Source organism: Elephas maximus, chromosome 10 (assembly GCF_024166365.1).
Source record: "Elephas maximus indicus isolate mEleMax1 chromosome 10, mEleMax1 primary haplotype, whole genome shotgun sequence".
Taxonomy (NCBI): Eukaryota; Metazoa; Chordata; class Mammalia; order Proboscidea; family Elephantidae; genus Elephas; species Elephas maximus.
This window is the reverse complement of record NC_064828.1, coordinates 33,758,965-33,779,102: the sequence shown is the minus strand read 5'-3', so window position 1 is coordinate 33,779,102 and position 20,138 is coordinate 33,758,965. Positions and strand designations below refer to the sequence as shown.

The 20,138-nt window shown below is 43.8% G+C and overlaps 2 gene segments (V, D, J or C); one reads left to right on the top strand and one right to left on the bottom strand.

Annotated features, from left to right (window-relative positions):
• LOC126084627 (T-cell receptor alpha chain C region-like) overlaps positions 1-20,138 on the bottom strand; it is a 682,839-nt gene that overhangs the window by 65,534 nt on the left and 597,167 nt on the right. Inside the window, 1 exon segment of the C gene segment in view lies at positions 8,450-8,503. Coding sequence covers positions 8,450-8,503 — 54 coding nt within the window.
• LOC126084638 (T cell receptor delta variable 3-like) lies at positions 16,776-18,975 on the top strand. The segment is given in 2 exon segments: positions 16,776-16,993; positions 17,231-18,975. Coding segments are annotated over 2 exon segments (381 nt in total).

Sequence of the window (20,138 nt, the reverse complement as noted above, 5' to 3'; positions counted from 1 at the left end):
CTGCCAAATGCCAGAGGCCCATGTCCATGCATGGTCCTGTGCACTGACCTGCTGCATCCCACCCGGGGCCCTGTCCCTTCTCTCCCCATTTCCTCTGGTTTCTGTCCTGAGGTTACCGATTTTTCATGCTCAGCATCTCTCTTTGTAAAGGTCTAATTTCCATTTTATAGCATCATTTTTAGGCCATCTTTCTGATCAGTTTTCAAGACATGTCCTCTCCTCCCCTCAAGGTGTCACACATTTCTGATGACAATAAATTAATTATAAGGAGAGAGGAGGAGAATGTTCAGCTTTTTGGAGGCTGACTAGAATTGGATGAGGTCTAGGCTCTAGAGCATCAAATGTTATCTCTGAGCTTCCCTTTATGCCCTAACATAAGCAATGAAAACTATGGGCACATTTAACTGATCCTTCACACACATGGATTTTCTGTCCATCTTGAACTTGGTGGAACGTTAGTACTGTCTCACAGAAAGTTTCCATCTGAGCCTTGTGATGGTAACTAACTGTCCCCAATTGCCTAGGACTATTCTGGCTTTAGCAATGAAGGGCCCCAGTCCTGGAAGTTCCCTCAACCCCAGACAAACTGGGATAGTTGGTCATACTAAGTCTTACCCAAGCTGCCCCAATATCACAGAGCAGTTTAGACCACAGAAGTAGAGACAAGGGAGGTCTGTACTAGAGACAGGCTCTTTCATCTCATGACCAAACAAAGCTTCCATTCTGACAGTCACAGCCATAGGAAGCCTGCAGAGTCTCCTTGGCTGAGACTAGCGGAGGCCACAAAAGGTGTAAAGAACAAGATTCAGGCAGTCTTATTACATAGCACAACGGTGATCAAACTCTATCCCCAAAGAAGATGAAAAGCAAATATTTTAGCTCTTTGATTGCATTCAACTTTTAAACTCTTTAACTTTTAAATCTTACACTGTTTTGACTGAATTTGTGCTAGCCGCTCTAGTTATTTCTTCAAAAGCAAGCACTAATTAGCAAAGGGTCAGAGCTTTAGCTTGCTTATCTTCACGAAAACGGTGAGAAGAAATGCTATTATGTAGCTAAGAAGTGTCCATCTGCTTTAAGGACAGTACTCAGGGATTCAAAAAACGTTCCCATCTCTGCCCTATTTCAGAGCATTCACTGTCTAAAGAGCTCTCCCCCCATCCCACCCCTTGTAGACTCCATGACCCCAGGACATAACCAAAATCAGATGCCTGTGTGCAGTTGAAGTCCTTACACAGACGGACACTTAAGTGTTGCTTGGCATTGACCTCTGTGCTCTGCTGACTGAAGGAAGATAGAATCTAATCACAAGTCCTTTGGACTCCAGCCTTGCCTCGTAGCCCCTGCCTGGACAATCCGGTGTACAATTGCTGTCTAGGGCCCTGGAAGGATTCTTGTCCTGCAGAAATATTTTATTTGAATCCTTAGGCTGTCAAACTCCCTGGCCTCTCCAATATCTTAAAATGTAGGGGTTGTAGTTTTCAGTCCCCTAATAGGTCATCCAATTGCTGAGAGGGGATCCCAGCTACTCCACGCATCCCGGAAAACCCACTGCAGAGCCCTGCCCTAGTGTGTTTCCAGGGTGAGACACCAAAGATAAAACCTACTCTCTGGTCCCTAGCCTCGGTTGCTAACCCTCTGAAAAACAACGTCCTCTTGAAGTTTTATTTTGTTAAGACCTCAAAGACCGCTGAACGCATGGGATTTAACAATGTCATGTATTACTCATTGTTCCTGGGAGCTTTAACTGTTGTTGCAGACATGTGCTGATTTTGCCCCTGCTGAGCATGGCACTCCTGGGCATGGTAACTTCATGGCTAACCATGCTATGAGTCTGCCAGGCAGGGATCATCCCAGAACATTCCATGCCAGTTGCTACCAGGGCTGCATTAACTCCTGCAGTGCTGCATGCCCTCTCTCACTTAATCATTTGCACCCCCTGAACCTGTCTTTTCAAGAGCTTTGTCTGGTCTGTGTTTTCCAACATGCCACTCCTAATCACAGAAAGCAGACCTGAATAAATAATATGGGGGCTGCCTGCCTTTACTCAGCATCCAGGACACTTAGCTTAGGTCAAAAGGAGACTGACGCCCTTCAACAGGTTTTGTCCATTTCCATTTTGCCTGAATTTTATAAGACTTTGGTCTTCCCCAGAAACAGTTTCTCAGTATCACTCCCAGAAGCCCACCGGAAGTTTAGCCTTTGAAGAATTGCCGATAGCAACCACAGTTCCTTATTTTTATGTATAGCATTGTTAACTTTTCCAAGGGTTCACACACACAATATTACCATTTGGAAGGGCAGGTATATATCTGAAGGAGAGAGTGTACTGCTTTATTCTCACAACTCAGAAGACAAATGAAGGTTTTCCCCTCTCCTCAGCTGAACTAAGTAAAACAGGGGCTGAATCGATGATTTTGGTAGAAAGAAAAAAAAAAAAAAAAAAGAGGGAAAAAGTAGGGTTAAATGTTCTGCCTAAGTTAACCAGACAGCTCCACCTACGGAGACCTCAACTACTGGACTGGAGACTGGGAACACTTCCTCTAAGAGAAATAAAGTGAAGGTAAAAAAAAGAAAAATCTGTCTGTAGAATTTCCCTGCATTGGTTAACTAAATCGCAAATCGCAGGGTACCATTATTTCAAAAGATAAATTTAGGGGGAGTCTTAATATCGACGTCAGAAAGATTTATATTTGCTCTGTTGAATTTGCATAGTCATAATATGCCAATTTCTTCTCTATCTTTTTGGCATACATTTCCTGGCTTTAGCTGAATCCCTTAGGATCCTACGTTCAATTTGTCTCCCTGTCTCCCTGTACCAATAATCTTGTTTAAGATGGATGTTTTGGATTGAGGGTAATTTAGTCTTTGTACCAATGGAGTTCTAATCCCCCTGAAGGGGACCATATCCTCCACAAACAAACATCAGATTTGGAAGTTTTGCTGGAATGATTGAAAGGGGGTGGGGAAGGGCAAGTAATTTAAGTCGGAAGAAGGGTTTTGACCCTCCCACTCACCACACACCCTTTAGACTTACTTGGATTCACGGTTAGGAGAGTTCCTTTCCCAAATATCAGTTTATTGTTGCTACTTCCAGTATTCTCACAACCTGAGGAGGCTTTACAAAAACAGGAACAGGACCTGCTTTGTGCAGAAGGGCCCTGGGGGGTCAAGATGGTCTTGGTCTCTCAACCCTGCACTTAACTGCAGGTTATTTGATAATAGGCTGAGAAGGTGAGAGCTGGCTGGGCTTCAGAAGGCCACCGAGCCCTGATATTTCTCTATTCTTTTTTATTGTTTTTCTTCTTTTTTATGGCTAGGCTGCCGCCTTAGCTTCAGTAATCTATTTCTTTTTCCTCTTCCCTAATTGCCTTCCCCTGGCTGGCACTCACATAGTTTCTATTTTACTGCACTTTGAGGGTAACTATTTCTCTGCTTTTTATTGAAATTGCTCACATCAACTTACTTGATTCTAGTTTACCGGAAACTGATCGCAGAAGGGGAGGAAGGCAAGGGATTTTTCAAAAGGGGCATGTTTAAAGGTGGACATTTAGGGGCTTTCCTGGTCTGCATCATTATGATGGACTAGGAAGGAGGATGTGGCCCTCAAGGAGCACTTGCAGGGCCTGGCCCAGAGAGGAAAAGGCTGTCATGAGCCACATGCAGCTTCACCCTTTCACACTTACTTGGGTTGATGGTCAGCCTGGTTCCTTGTCCAAATACCAGTTTCTGGCTAGACGTTCCTGAATTACACCGCAGCAAACAGCTTTACACAAACTGCCCTCAAGGCCCCTCTAGTGCCCCCAGGAGGATGATGCCAGAAATGCTCTTCCGCAGCCCTGACGAGGCTGTGGAGAATGGCCTGAATCTCACTAACAGGGAAGTTTAGGACGGAGCTTCTCCTTGGAGCGGCTTATTTTCTCCTTTGCAAAATCTCCTCTTGGCAGTTATAGATCAGATTGTTCAGTCTCTTTGCCAGTCAAAAATTTAACATCTTTATTTCCATTTCACAAGATGTTAACTTCCCCCACCACCTTTCCTTCAGCCTTAACAAAGCGCTCCCTAAAAACACCTGGATTACAAGAATCTTTTAAGTCAGAAAACACTAGGTCTCGTGAGTGAAGTTAAGTTGGCTTCCTCCTTGAATATGCTGGTTTGAATCCTAGAGTCTGCACGTCTGGGATCTAATCCATTGGGCTAAGACAGGAAAGGTTCAAAGGCAGCAGGGAAAATCCTTCTTGTCCGTCACATTTATTGGATTTATTTTTGTGCTCAGCCCCTCCCTCCAACCAGGGCATTGCCAGCACTTGTCACTAACTGGGAGCCCTCCTCAAAATCAATTAGAGGAGATGCCTACCCACGTGACCTTTAGTCTTAAAACAGACATGGTTTCTTTCCCCTGCTCAGGGAAATTTGATCGAAAAAAATTTCCAATTTTGCAAAGTGAAGAGGATTAGGAGAAAATCTCCCTGCATTCTCTTCCTTCCTCCCCACTGCTACTCAATAGTTTTAAAACTATTTCCAGAAACATCCCCGTTAGGGTTAGAGAAATGTGGCAAGCTTCTAATCTCCTCATTTTTTTTTTCTTGCTGTCTGATTCACTGCAGTCCTATATTTACAATCTAAATTTACATTTCATTTCCATTTGTAGGAGCTTCTAATGCACTTTTCTATTACTTCCAGAACACTATGTGTAATGATAAACTCTATTGGAATAAACCACATCACAAGGAGTTTTTAGTGATGGAGGCTGACATTTAGGCTGTAGGCAAGACAGGACTGGGACAAACATGTTATTATTACTCTTCCAGGCAAGCCCAAGATAGGGACAGGCCAGCCAGCCAAGCAACTAGGCTGGCAGGGTTGGCATGCTTATGTCTAAATAACTACCTACTGAGCATTGCTCCTTGGGATTAATTTGGGGTTTTTTTTTTTTTTTTTTTAAATCTAATTCCCAAATGTTAGCTCCCATCTTTTTAGCTCTCAGAATCTCTCTGACAGGGAAAGCTTAAGGTAAATCTCATGGATGTTTTTTGAATCTTAACCAATATTCCGTCTTTGTACATATCACGAATAAAGGAACCAAAAGAAGGATGAATATAACAGCTTTGGGAGAGAATTTATGCCAGTTCTCTGGGAGAGATAAGAATTATAAATAAAATGGAACTGCATGTGCTTTTTCTGCTTATCATTTCTGATATCCAGAGGACTTTAAGTATCCAGGTCATTTTGGAGACAAAGCATCTGACCCACTTGCTCCTTGGATGCTACTTTGCCACCGGGCACACAGGTCAGCATGGTGTTTTGGACATAAAGGACTTTGAGGAAGTTGCCTGGAGCTAATATAATACCCACTAGGACCTCCTGATTCTTGGCTTTCTAACATGGAATATAATTTGGCCACAAAGGTAGAAGTTTTAGTTTGAGGTACCCGTTGGGTAGTTGATATCATTTAGGAAGTATGAGCAAAACTTAAGCCCCAAACAGTTGTCTGGAGTGAGCTTCTGTTTTTCTAGAAAATAGAGGCTCCTTCATGGAACAAAAATTAGCTACATTCAAGTTAATTGTAATTAGGTTTGCTTTGAGAATGTTGGGGCAACACAAAATATCCCTCTGGGTATTGCAAGACCAAGAGAAGGGTTGTTACTGCATTTGGATCAGGGAATCCTCTCACACTTCCAAGTTTAGTTGCCATCTTTTCGTTGAAGGGCACAGAAATGAGTGGATTATCAAAAGGGTCTCCGCTGATGCAGAAATCTCCGTCAAGGCAGGAATGAGAATGTTCCATGAGGACCCAATTAGAAGCTCAGTGTATTAGCAGAGTCCTGGGGGCATATTTCCAGAAGTTCATGATCTTTCGAACTAATCTGAATATTTGCTTTCAAGCTTACGCTTTCCCTAGTATCAGCTTGTCACCAGTGTCAGTACCGGAAAATCTTACATGGCATTACCCAACTAGCTTGACCCCACGTCTTTGAGAGTTATGGGGATCAGGCAATTCTTTGCCTAATGGCACCAACATGGAGGCCTTGGAAAGACAAGAGAGATAACATGAGGGTGGGCCATTTAGTTGTTTATATTAATGGGCTGCATGTCAACCGTTCCTTTGGGATCAGGCTGCATTGCACATCCCCCTGCCATTGCTATACGTAGTAACCACTGAAAACTTTAGTTTAATTTGTCCTTTCCTTGCCCCTTCTTTCCAAATGTGTTCTGCCCCTACACACTAAAACTTCAATTCAGATTCCATTTATCAGATGAGAATCTCCAAAGTTAATGAAAACAAAATTAACATTCCCAAGAGCTTAAAGTTGTTGAAGAAAGGGGCTCCAGTCAGGTGCTGCTCGCATTGTCACTTTTACTAGAAAGAGCTGTGGCAACAAGCCCACAAAGACACTAATAACTAAGTTCTTCAGTTTTCTTATCCTGAATTTCTGAGGGTGGCGGCTTATATTTAGAAACAAATAACCCTCTTTAAAACATACCTGGTGTAACACTCAGAGTCGTTCCTTTTCCAAATGTCAGGCTTACAGTTGATTCCTTATCACACAATGACACGAGACTCTACAAAAACTCAGCTGCCCAAGCACCTCTTGCCACCTACTTAAATGTTTACTTGTCATCCAAGAAACCCCCTGATACAACCAGCTCTTTATAATGAGGACTTGGTGGTAGAGTTTTTGGTCCACCTGAAGTTCCTCCTTTCTCCTTATACTTGCTGTCACTTGACCAGAAAGTGTTAACAGTCCCTCACAGCATACTTGCTTTGGCAAAACAGGAGCTGGACCTGCCTCCCCCACTTTGCAGAGGAAGAAAATAGAGGCTCGGAGGGTTGATTTTCTCTTAGTCTCATGGCAAATTCCATGAATTATAAAAAGAAATTAAGCTCTCTAACAGCCTGACTTCTTAGTTAAATGCTCCATTAGCACTATCATTTTCTCATTTATTAAATGAAATAGCATGTGAGGGTAAACAGCACGTAGTACGCATACATCAGCTGCTGTCTGAATTGGAATCCATTAATACTCATACTGCTGCATTCTGGACTTGGGTTACAAACCAGAATGGAAAACGTAGTTATCAGGGTTCCAGAGAGAAATTTGGAAGCATTAGTTATTCAAACTTACGTGGATTTACTGTCAGTTTTGTTCCCTTTCCAAAGAAGGGCTTTTCAGATCCGCCCTGAGTTACACCCCCACAGACTGCTTTACAAATACTGCCGAGACCCTTCCACCAGGTGCTGGGTCTGATTTGAGCTAGGGGCACCACAAAGGCAGAAACACAATGTTGAGTGATTATGCAATTATTTGGCTATTTCTGAAAAGGGAGAGGAACTATGGAAAATTTAATCACCTTTTAACATGAACCCTGGCTAGATTGTTTTTATCTATCTAGTAGCTCAGGTTTTGGGGTCAGACAGACTTGGGTTTAAAACCCAGGGCAAGTTCGTTAACTTGCTCTGTCTCAGTTTCCTCATCTGCAAAGTGCGGATAATAGTAACTGCTTGGCAATGTTGTTGGGAGGATTAGGAATGTGTTACTGGGTCCCAGTGGTCCTGTTGATCTATCCTTGGTGAAAGCATGCTTCTCTAGTGATTATTTTAGCAACTTTGGAGACCAAAACTTCAGTGACTTTTTCCCGTACACAACCCCCTGCTAATATACACTTAGCTCTGGAATCCGAGTGCCAAGAATTAAATCCCAGGTTCTCTTTCTTGCAATGTCAACTTGAACAAGTTACTCAAACTCTCTGTGCTTCAGTGTCCTTTTCTATAAAGTGAGGATAATCATAACACCTAACCTACAGAGCCAGTGTAAGGGTTAAACTTGACAATGGGAAGAAAGCATACAGCACACTGCCTATCGAATAGTAAGCATTTAACAATCATCATTATTATTTTCCTCCCAAGAAGCCAAACACATTGTCAACATCCCTATTTTCACAAGGACCTAGAAGTCTAAAAGTCTTTGGGCCTTTCTCTCCCTCTAACTGATAAACCAGCGGGGCTCTGAGGGCAACAGAAGAGCCACCAAGCACTTTAACCAGGGGGTTCAGTGACTTTGTGAGAATCTAGAATCTAGTATCCATCTGCACAGATGCACCTCCACAGGTAGACCATTATAGGAGGTGGAGAAGTGCATCTTTTAGCCAAGAAACCCTTGAATATTAGCAGAGATGGGGCAAGAAGCCACATCTCCATTACCAAAACCAAAACCAAACCTGTCGCTCTTGAATTGATTCCAACTCATAGCGACCCTATAGGACAGAGTAGAACTGACCCATAGGGTTTCCAAGGAGCAGCTAGCTGGTGGATTTGAATAGCTGGCATTTTGGTTAGCGGCTGAACTCTTAACCACTGCATCACCAGAGCTCCACATCTCCATCAGTTGGTGTAAAAAGGGTCTCAAATCACATTTAAGAAGAAAGTTCAGTTCTGTCTTCCACTTACCAGGATTCACCCTGAGCTGAGTTCCCTTCCCAAATGTCATCTTATAGCCACTGTCTGCTGAACACAGTGCTGAGGAACTTTGCAAAAACCTGTGGCATCAACTTAATGAGCCCAGCTTTGTAGAGCTTCCCCTAAACAAGAATTTTTTTTTCAACTTCCAAGCTTCAGAGAAGGACAAGTGATGGTGTCTTTTTTTTCTGGTGGCCTAGGGCTTCAGGGCTGAGAAGTATGTCCAGAGGTATTATTGCCACTTTAAGGCACCAGAAAACCCAGCTAGCCAATTTTGTATGCCTATTTTGTGGCCCAAAGCGATAACGTAGCTGATGTAATCCATCACGGAATATAAATTCCCACTGGGAAAGAAATTAATGTGTATAATTTATAGGTAATGTTTGATAGTCATAGTCATTGTCTAAAGATAAGACTTTAGCATTTTCACTCATTCTGGCTTTTTCTATCTCTGCCTCAGTCTGCAGATGGCTGTGTCTTTTCTTTAATATCAAGTTCTTTTTTATTGTTCCTACTTCAGCTAGTCCTCTGCACCTCCCCACCCCCCACCCCCCAAACAGGCACAGAATGATTTTAGCTCCCTTGGGAATTTAGGCTTCCATTTTGAGTTCACTAAGTCTTGGATAGGAGCCCTGGCGGCACAAATAGTTAAGGTCTGTCTGTTAGCCCAAAGGTCAGCTGTTTGAATCCACCGGTTGTTCCTTGGAAATCCCATGGGGCAGTTCTACTCTGTCCTATAGGGTTGTTATGAGTCAGAATTGACTTGATGGCAATGGGTTTTGGAAAGTCTTGAATAAAGAATGTTTGAGATACAAATAATGCTGTCGCAGGCAAGGACTGTGATTTTTCTCTCCCTTGGGTCTGGTCTGGCTACAGCTATGAGCTATCTTGGCTTTGCCCTGGTACCAGGCTCAGCTGTGTGATCTTCAGCAAGTTCACCACCTCTCTGAGTTTCACTGTCCTCATTTGCAAAATTAAAAAGGTGAGTTAGCTAATCTTTAAGGTCTTCCCTAGCTGACAGGCTTTTATTTGATTCCGTAGATCGAATTCTTCAAAAATTGCTGTGCAGATGGTCACCTCACCCCCCAGAGTGTTTAACTCTCTTCCCTATTTCCTAAACAAAATAAAACAAATCAGCCAACAAAAGTAGGTCTCTCCTTCTTACATAGGGAGATAGAGTTTTCCAAGTCTACCGTCTGCCTTAACATTTGACCTTTTTAGAAGTTTGAAGTCAGAATTTTGGAACCAAATCCTCAGGGAGAAGTGTTCTTTCTTTGGGGCTTTTCCAGATAATTAAAAAACCAAGCCAAATAAATCAACACCTCTGGTTTAAAGATAGTACTTACTAGGTTTCACTCTCACTTGAGTCCCAGTTCCAAATGTAAATTTCCTATTTCCTTCCTTCCCACAGGAGCTGACGCCTTTACATAAACCACAGAGTCTTGCTTACCCGCAGGAAAGGTGGTTTGATCTTTCCAGCCTTTTCCCACTGGGTATGGGAATTCATTACCTAGCCAAGTGACTCAGCCCCCTGACTGCCAGGTATTAGTTACTGGGAGGGTCCTGATAAAGCTACCTCTGAATGGAGGTACTCACCCAAGCTTACTATCAACTGAGTCCCCTTCCCAAAGCTGAATGTCTCGGCGCTTTTCACACAGCGCCTGGACCCTTTACAAAAAGTCCCTCTTAGTGCTGAGTCACTACTTTCTCTTCTTAGGCCGCAGTGATGCCTCTAGTGTGGTTAGGGGCACACTAGGAGGGCAGCTTCATGAGCCTGGTCACTTAGGGTAGCTCCTCTCCTAGGAACGAAGCGCAGGACTCAAGCTGTGAGCACAGCAGGACCAAACATGTCATAATTGTCCAAAGTCCTCCTCTGGCTTCACAGGGAGCTGAGACTCCTGCTCCCTCAAACCTAGGAGGCTGTTTCTTGTTGCCTACCCTGCTGTACAGATTTATAAACACCATATATATCTGATGGTTCACTGCTGGCTCTGATATGGGCCATGAGGTATACCAGGAATGTCAGGCTTCCTTTTTATTATTGGAAAGACATAAAGTGCCACTTCTCCTATGTTGACCGGTAGGAGCCAAATTTCAGAAATCTACGCTTCTTAAAACATTTCCTCCTCACTACCCCACCCCCCCACCACCCCGTAGACTTTCTAGATCACCTTAAGAAAACTTATGGTTGGGAAGGTAAACCTGTTCTACAAAATAATGAAACACATGGTAAAGTCAATAATAAATAACATATTGACTACCTGTATTTTAGATTATCTATGCCATTGTGTACAGTTTTTTTTTTTTTTTTCCTCTAAAGCTAAGCTACTTACTCAGGGCCACGGTTAATCATGTTCCCATTCCAAACATAAATCCGTTGTAGTTCCTCCATGTTCTCTGGGACCATTGACGAGACCCTACCTTGTTTAGGGCAATGACAAGGTCTCCTCAGAAATGGGCTCAGATGATCCTTGGGAACAACTGTAGGCTCTTAATATTTGTTACACTGAATTGTATTAAACATTCATCTTTTGTTCCTATTCCTTAAGGGACGCATGAATCTCTGACAATTTTCAGGTAAAAAAAAATTAACTCTGCCACATAGTGCTTGCTGAGTTTCATGATTCTTCTAGTCTTGGCTTCAAATGTCAGTTTCCTATTAACAGCGTTCCCACAGGAGTGCACACCTTTACAAAAACTAGAAGCACCCACATGGTTGAAAGGAATGAGGCTTTGACTTTGTTCTCCTTCCTTCCTAGACAGAGACACCCTCTGCCCTCCCCTGCCCCCAGTTGCCCCATCTTTCCAGGGGAAGGTCTTCTCCTCTTCCTTCTTTCAGAGCAGAGATAGGAAGAGTCAGAATGAATTTAGGGATGAAGATGAGAAACCAGATATCAAAATGTTATCACACTAAGCAGTAAGCAGGACCTCTTTTTTTTTTTTTTTTTGGTCAAATTGATGTTTTTCCCAAAAGCTGTTTTCAGCACTTTTGTTTCTTCCAGATGCAATAATAACCTGGTCCCAAGTTGGCATCTGGGCATGGACCTCTCGATTCTGGTAAGTCACATGTATCGAACCAAGACATTATGTTACCCTCAAACAAAGAAGCATGTCTTACTTTTTACCCTTGTTGAGCAATGAGGATTCCAAGCAACATGTACAGGGGGACATAAAGTCATAATGCTCTCAGGTCAGATCTATAGACTTACATGTTAGCATCACAGAATGCTAGATCTGGAAGGGAATTTAGTGACTGCCTGGTCCAATGCCCTCATTTTACAAATGAAGCATCTGCTCTAGGTCATGGAGGTAAGTAGAAGCGGAGCTGGGACTATAACTACTGCTTCTCAGTCCTGTCTTCTGATTTTCCCTTCATGTGACTCAGGAGGACAACCATCTTCCCTGGTGATCTCCACCCCTACTGGCTCTATGGAAATAAATGGTTCTGGCTGGCCCAGGGTATGATTATTCCTGTTAAATCATGGGTAAGCCATAGGAGAGAGGTCTTTGGTTTTGGCACATAGTTTTTGACTTTAGAGAAAGATATAGAACCTCCTAACTCATTTTTAAAATTTTATTTCTTAGGCTGCAGGCAACAGCAATTGATAGCAAGGGAAATGGCCCATGAGATCCCAGGGAAGCCAAGGGCAAGATAGAGATTTAAAAATTTGCCATTTAACAAAAGGATAATCCAACAGAGAATTGGCTCTGATTATTCTTTCTCTGCAGGTCTCATTACAGGGAATGACATTTAGAGCAGAGATGGCAAATACAAAATGGTGCGCTGTTATCTCCTGCTCCTGCTCTCATGGCAGATATTGCTAACAGACACATCACTCTTCTCCTCTGAGTCTAGATGTGGCCTCAGAATCCTTCCTGACGGGATGCTCCAGATAACCACTACCAATTGCTAGCCCTAGGTAATTAAGATATAACCTGTTTTCCCTCTCTGCCCTGATGAACAATGGTGAATAATGTAGAGAAGACCCTACGGATGGCTTCAGAAATCTGGTTGGCAAGAATTAGGCCAGATCTCATGTAGCCCCATCACCAAAGGTATCACTGACCTGGTTTGACCAAGACTGTTCTTTCCACAGGTTGTTCTAGAGGCAGCAACAGCAACACTATGGAGCATCCCTTCCTCCACACAGTTTTCCTTCAAACGCCGGCTTTGAAGAAGACATTCAGCCAAAAAACCATGCTAGATTTCTCATACTTGTTCTTACCAGAAGGGCCTTTAGCAAGATCCTTTCCCAAAGCAGATGTCCTTGGGTGACCACTGTGATGCCCCTGCCTGGGAGTGGAAGAAAAAACACAGGAGAGCTGGCAGCCTGCTGGATGTATATCCCCTTCCTGGCATGCTTCCTTCAGCCCAGGCCTGATCCTGGAATGTTGGAGAGGTGATACAGGAAGGAAGTGATGCAGAAACCCATTCTCTAGGGCACTTGCCCCCATTATCACACATTCAGATGTTTATAAGCTTTTCCCATTTGTATCACTCTCCTAACTTCTATTCTTTCATAAGAAAGAGACAGCCACTTGTCCATATCCACCCAAAGAAATTTCCCCATGTCCTCCACTGTTGCATTAGGCTTTTTGTGATGGGGAACTGTCTGTCTACCCTCTTAGGGTGCTATCTTATAACCTTAAAAACCGTCCTCTTTGAGTGACTGGTGGGAAATGAATCCTGGGCCAACAAAGAAGCAGCTGCCAGGCTCAGGGTTGAAAGATGAATGGAAATAGAAGCAGCAACTTTGACTTAAGTGGTGAACAAAGAATATTTTCTTCCCCTGACCTACTTTCTGTAAGCCTCCAGTATGACCTATCTACAGATATGGGATAATTAGAGCAGCAGAGGGCGCTGCAAAGTCAAAAACTTAGTCGCCCACCTCCATAGAAACTGGGAAAAAAATTCCCTTTTTCGAGTGATAGTAGTGATCAGAAATCAAGCTGTGGGACTAGGGTGGCCTTGTTTACCAGAAACTTGGTCCTCATCTGGTCTAGGGCCTCTCTTGAAGGCAAAGAGGTTGACTTGGGGCTAATGAAAGGCAGTCTTGCTTCACTGATGGGTAGATGGTGCCTTGTAGGTGTTCACTGCCTTGGGAAGCAGCTCATGCTGTAGATATCAATGGGTTTAAGGGGAATGAGGTGGAGAAATTCAAGGGCAATGAGTCTGTAATTGGTCAGTAAGTCTTGAGGGTTTCTCTTATCCCTAAACTTTGGGGGTCACTCAGTCATGCATTGCAATCTCTCATGAGGAAACCTGTTGTAACTCTTGGAAGACACGAAGCTATTGGGCTAGAAGATGCATTTCTCGTGCTTCTAATACTCTTAGGGGTTTGGGAAGAGCACAGCAGGCTCAGGTCTTGGGGGAACACAGAGCTCTACAACATGCTTTTGGCACTGACAACAAATTAAAGATGTGAGTCACTTTTTTACCCTTGATTGGCGCAACACGTCTTTTGCCAGATTTCACAACTTTCTTTTTTAGACTAATTCAGCATCTTTTCTATGAACGACTTTGTTGAAACGAAGTTCTCAGGAACTGAATTTATCAGTCTATTTAATAAGAACCACAGCAGCAACAGCAAATACGTAGATCTGTTGCTGAATGTATTCATTTAATTTTTCAACAGTTCTGAGAGAAAGTTATTATTATAATCTCCATTTTACAGATGGAGAAATTGAGGCTCAGACAGATTAAGTAATTATTTAAGGTCACAAAACCAAAAAAAACAAAAACAAAAACAAAAAAAACTAACCCGTTGCTATCAAGTCGATTCCAACTCATAGTGACCCTATAGGACAGAGTAGAACGCCCCATAGGGTTTCCAAGGAGTAGATGGTAGATTTGAACTGCTGACCTTTTGGTTAGCAGCTGAATTCTTAGCCACCGTGCCACCAAAGCCCCATTTAAGTTCGCACAGCAGGTAAATGCCAGACCTCAGCACTCTTAGCACTGACACTGTGCCGTTAGTCTAGAGCAGTGCCCTTCTTGAAACGATGCCTTTCAAGGAATGTTGGAAGGACACTAGGTGGGACAGTCATAATCATACTACCCCAAGGAGGACTCAGTGTCTAAATCTTCTGTGGAAAGCCTAGCAGAGCATTATCAGAGAGGGTGTGTCCCTCTACAGGAGGGTCCATGTAGCCCACTTCTCTGTTCTTGGGTGTGACTGATGTAACTGAGGTGAGACAATCAGAAAAGGATTAGCAATTTACTTTGAAAGCTTTTGCCTTCTAGACCAGGAAGGGAACACTCAGCTCTTCTGTAAACATCAAACCTGGGTGACACCTTTATAGCTGAGGGAGACACTAGGAGGCTGTTGTTGGGGACTGACCAGAGTCTGAGGACTTGAGAAGAACTGGAAGCTCTGAATGGACTTCCACCAACAGTGGGCTGAGTTCCTGCGGAGAGGATCCCTACCGACAGGGGGCAGTAAAGGCCTCCACATCAGCTGTGCGGGTCTGACAGCCCTGGACCCTACTCCCTTCCCCTCACACCCAGAGACTGGAGATGCTCATGGTGTGACTTTAGACTGCCTAGGGTTTACTTTTGGTATTCTCTGTGCCTAGGGTTTCCAGATAAAATTTCACTCAGTGAAATTTAAATTTCAGATAAACAGTGAATACTTTTTGAGCATACATACGTCCCCAATATTCCTAAATATATATATATATATTTAATTCAAAATTCAAATATAACAGGGCTTCCTATATTTTTATTTGCTAAACCTGGCAATCTTATCTGTGCAAGTGGTTAATTTTTAAGTGGGGAAAGTTACTTTCTTTTATTCCACATACATTTACTGATTGTATTATGTGGCAGTCACAATTCCAGGGGCCGGGGATAGATTAATGAAAAGATAAACAAGGTGCCTGCCCTCATGCAGCTTACATTGTGGCATGTGTGTGTGGGTGTGTATGTGTGTGTGTGGGTGTGGGTGCGTGTGTAGGGGGAACGTATGAAGGGATGAGACGGAGGAGACAAAATAATAAATATGTGTAAGTCTGTTGATTTCAGGTACTGATATGAAGGGAAATAAGGGCAGAGATGTAACAGAGGATGACCATGGCTGGGATGGGTGTCTAGTTTACCTGAAGTGGTCAGAGAAAGCCTCTTTGACCTGATATTTGTGAAGAGCTTGGGCCCAGAGTTTCAGGCAGATGGAAAACTGGGCAGATGGAAGCACAGAAGGAGGCCACAGTGGCTGAAGGTGAGAGAAAGAAGGAACAGGTGTGTGAGGGGAGGCTGGAGAGAAGGCACGCCCTGGGAAAGGGTTCCTGCTGAGTCATCTGATTTACATTTCATAATGACCTGGAGAAAAAATAGTTGGGGGACAAGGATGAAGGAAAGGGATCAGCTAGAGGGTTACTGCAGTGGTCCTGGCAGGAGGTGATGGTGTTTGGAGGAGGTGGTGGCGGTGGAGATGGAAAGAAGTAGACGGACTGGAGATAAATTTTCATGGTAGAACTGGCAGGACATGCTGATGAACTGGGTATAGGGGAAAAGGGAAACAAAGGAACTCCTACAAATCCTAGAAGTACTAGATTTTGAGGAGTCAGTCCATCTTTGATATTTTAGGACAGTGCTTCCCAACTTTTGTTGTGTCATGGCTTACTTGGAAGTAGTATTTGTATGGCATGTGGCTGGGAGGGGCCGAACCCAGGGGCTCCAGTCACTCTGGGTTGCACATGACCACGCTGAGCACCCTCGCAGTGATCTTGTAACCCATATTCATGGCAGCTCACCCATTGGGAAGCTCTGCTTTGGAGGATGATTTTCCAGAAGGAGCCAAGCATGTGCTACCCAGGGCCTAATGGCAGATGGAAAGTCATGCTGTCTGAGGTGCAGTAAGCTCTCTCAGGATCAGGGGACTCCCTCCCCACTCTTCAAACATCTGAAATCAAAGATTCATGGAATTCAGAGCTAGGACAGGTTTGTCCTAGATTCCATCTTGTCCAGTCCCCATCTCTTCCTCTTTACACAGAGGAGTAAGGGATGTGTCCAAGGTCTTCATTCATTTATTCCTTTTATTAAACCAATATTTACTGAGTAGCTGCAAAGTGCATGCAGCTGTGGTAGGTGCTGTAGGGCAGAGGTACTCAAAGTGTGATTCATGGACTGACTGGTGCAGAAATGGAGAGAGAGCCACTTGTTTTTACAGCAATTTGATATCCCAGCATGTGGTTCTTCCGTTTGCTGTTTCTTTTTTTCCCTCCCTTCCTTTCTTTCTTGTAACTCATTTTAATTGTATTTACAAAAGTATTAGTTCAAGATGGATGGAGGACCAAAATACCAAAACAACACCTGTGTCTTTGGTGGAGGCCATTGCCTCAGAGAGCTGAGCTCAGTCAGTCACATGACTGCCAGGGTGCCAGTCTCCCTTCATTTCCCTACTACCCCCTTCCTGTCAGAAGGCCTACGATGGCCTCAGAGATTTCTGGAACCCTTGTTAGTCTATCTTCTCTAATCTCTGCCCTGATACAGAAAGAAAATGATTCTGATTGCAGCCTTCAGCCTTTTGTTTCTCTGTAAGTTCATTTGTTTTTGTCCCTCCCTCTTGTTCGGTAGTTCTCTTACTTGCAAAAGCTTGGCTTCTCGTTGTCTTTCTCTTTCCCGCTTGGTTTTCAGTGATTCTCTGCCTTGGGCTTTCATTTCTGGTCCTTCTCCTGTCCCTGCTCGTTGAGTTCCCTTTGGGGTGGGTTTGTGCTAGGCCTGGCTCTGGGGAGGGCAGACACTCATTCTTTTCTCACCTCTTCTCCTTACAGACGAGGGCATGCTGTGTAACAAAGTAATCCAGAGTGCCACAGAACAGACAGTGACGCTGGGCAGTGAGGCGACACTGCTCTGCACTTACGAGACAGAGCACTCAAATTCACATTTATACTGGTACCGGATGAGGCCAGATCACCCCTTTCAGTTTGTCCTTTACAGGGACAACACCAGATCCAAAGACGCAGATTTTACTCAAGGCCGATTTTCCGTGAAGCACAGTCAGACCCAGAGAACCTTCCACTTGGTGATCTCCTCAGTGAGGGCTGGAGACAGTGCCACTTACTACTGTGCCTGTGGTCACACAGTGATGCAGGTGCCCAGGAAGTCCGCACAATAACCCCTGGGGCACAGGCCAGCTCAGTAGTGCAGCCTCTCAGGGAAGTCACACCCTTGAACGAGGATTGTGCCCCAGCCTGGCCTTTAAACCAACCAAACCAAACCATTTGTCACTGAGTCAATTCCAATTTGTGGTGACCCCATGTGTATCAGAGTAGAACCGTGTCCCACAGGGTTTTCAGTGGTTGATTTTTCAGGTGTAGATCTCAAGGTCTTTCTTCTGAGGAGTCTCTGGGTGGATTTGAACCTCTAACCCATCAGTTAGGAATTAGTGCTTTAACCATTTGGGCCACCCAGGGACTCTACCTGGCTTTTAGAAGTGCCCTAAATTCTGTCTGAAGTCATGGGGAGCATCTTGGATTCAGATGAACCAGACATTGCCTCACTTTAGGCTCAGGGGTCCCTTGCTACCTGAGTGAGTCGGGGTAGTGAAGGGAGGAGCTGTGTGTTTGAGGGATTCTCATCTTTGCACCCCCAGGGCCAGATGGGGCTCGAGGAATGTATGCTGCTTTGCTCTGCAAGTACCAGCATGTGCAGGAGAGGCCATCAGAAGTGCCTTTTTTATCCATTATCATAAATTGGTCTGTTTTCATTTTACAAATCAAATTGGACACCAATTTTTATTTACTTTAAAAATGTCCCCAGTTTACCTTTTCTCTGCATCTTCTTATGTCTGTCCAGCCACGTTATTTCTCCTGGATGCTCTTTGACACCTCCATGCCACTTATCTTTTTTCACAGAACATTTTTTTTTTTTTCTTCCACTGAAGAGCAATGAGGTACTTCTAGAAAGTTGTCTATGAATCCCAGGATCCTAGCTCCAAAGTCTCTGAGCTTGGTGCTCAGTGGTATCTTCAGGGGAGACAATTACCTCCAGTGGAAAATGACTACGTGCTGTCAAAATAGATAAACCTTCAGCCCTTGGGAATTGATCTCCTTTCCTCTATTTCTACTGAGCTCTGTCTTCAAAGAACTAGTAGAGTTATTGGCTTTAATTTTGGAAATGGAAGAGGCCTTGGAATCACTTTATAGGAAATAATACTGAAGCCCAGAGAAAGGAGGGACTTTTCCAAGGTCATATAGATGATTAATGGCAGAAATGGGGGAAAGGACATTCCAAAGGTGGCGTGGTGGGTTAGTGAGAGATCTGGGGGGAGAAGATGCTCCCAAACTCATGTGGTTGTTTAGTAATGATCTGAGGGTAAGGATGCTTCCAGGCCATGTACATGGCCATTGGCAGAGCTGGGGGTGCAGGGCTGCACTTGTTGGACTCTTTCTTGCAGGTCACCCTAGGCTTTATCAGTAGGTGATTTGGGCGCCAGTGTGTCTGGGCTTCAAAAACAGGTAGGCAAAGAACAGTTACTATGTGGAGGAATGGAAAGAACACTGGGTGAGGGATTCAAAGGCTGTGGGTAAGCCTCTTGGGCCTCCTGGGGCTTCTGTTCTGCCCTCTACTGAGTATGTATAACAATCTCCTGAATGATCACCTTGAGGTTGTTGTGGTCTTTAATGAGACTCTGCACAGGAAAGCTCTTGAAAACTGTAACTCACAGCTATAGCTCTTTTCTGGAGGTTTCTCTTGGTGAAAGAAATCCATAGTTTTGTGATGTGCTAAGGTGATTTTTTCTGATAGTTAAAGTGAGCCAGAGAGTGGCTCAGTTATATGACAGTCTTGAAGTTCAGTCCAGCTGATATTCAAATTGAGTCCTCGTCTTCATTTTGGTGGCGCAGTGTGCTCGTGTAGAATGAACTTCGGGCTGGCATTCCTGATACCTTGGTTCTGTTCCTAGCAATATCCCTACCTCACTGAATGACTTTGGACAAGGCACATGCTTTTTTGTGTGCATTTTTTTTGTTTGTTTGTTTATATTGTGCTTTAGGTAAAAGTTTCAGACCAAATTATTTTCTCATTAAACAATTAATACACAAATTGTTTTGTGACATTGGTTGCCAACCCCACAATGTGTCAACATTCTCCCCTTTTCTACCCCGCATCCCCTGTTTCCATTCATCCAGTTTTCCTGTACTTCCCTGCCTTCTTTGCTTTTGGGCTGGTGTGCCCATTTAGTCTCATATACATGATTAAACTACGAAGCTCATCCCTCAGATGTGTTATTGTTTGCCCTATAGACCTGTCTAATCTTTGGCTGAAGGATGAACCTCAGGAGTGACTTCAGTACTGAGTTAAAAGGGTGTCTGGGGGCCATACCCTTGTGGTTTCTCCAGTCTCTATCAGATCAGAAAGACTGGTCTTTTTTTGTGTGCGTGAGTTTGAATTTCTTTCTACATTTTTCTCCCGCTATCTGGGACTCTCTATTGTGATCCCTGCCAGAGCAGTTAGTGGTGTTAGCTGGTCACTGTCTAGTTGTTCTGGTCTCAGTCTGGCAGAGGTTTGTGGTAGTTGTGGCCCCTTAGTCCTTTGGACTAATCTTTCCCTTGTGTCTTTGGTTTTCTTCATTCTGCTTTGCTCCAGCCAGAATGGGACCAGTAGATATATCTTAGATGGCCGCTCACAGGCTTTTAAGACCCTAGATGCTACTCACCACAGTCGAATGCAGAACATTTT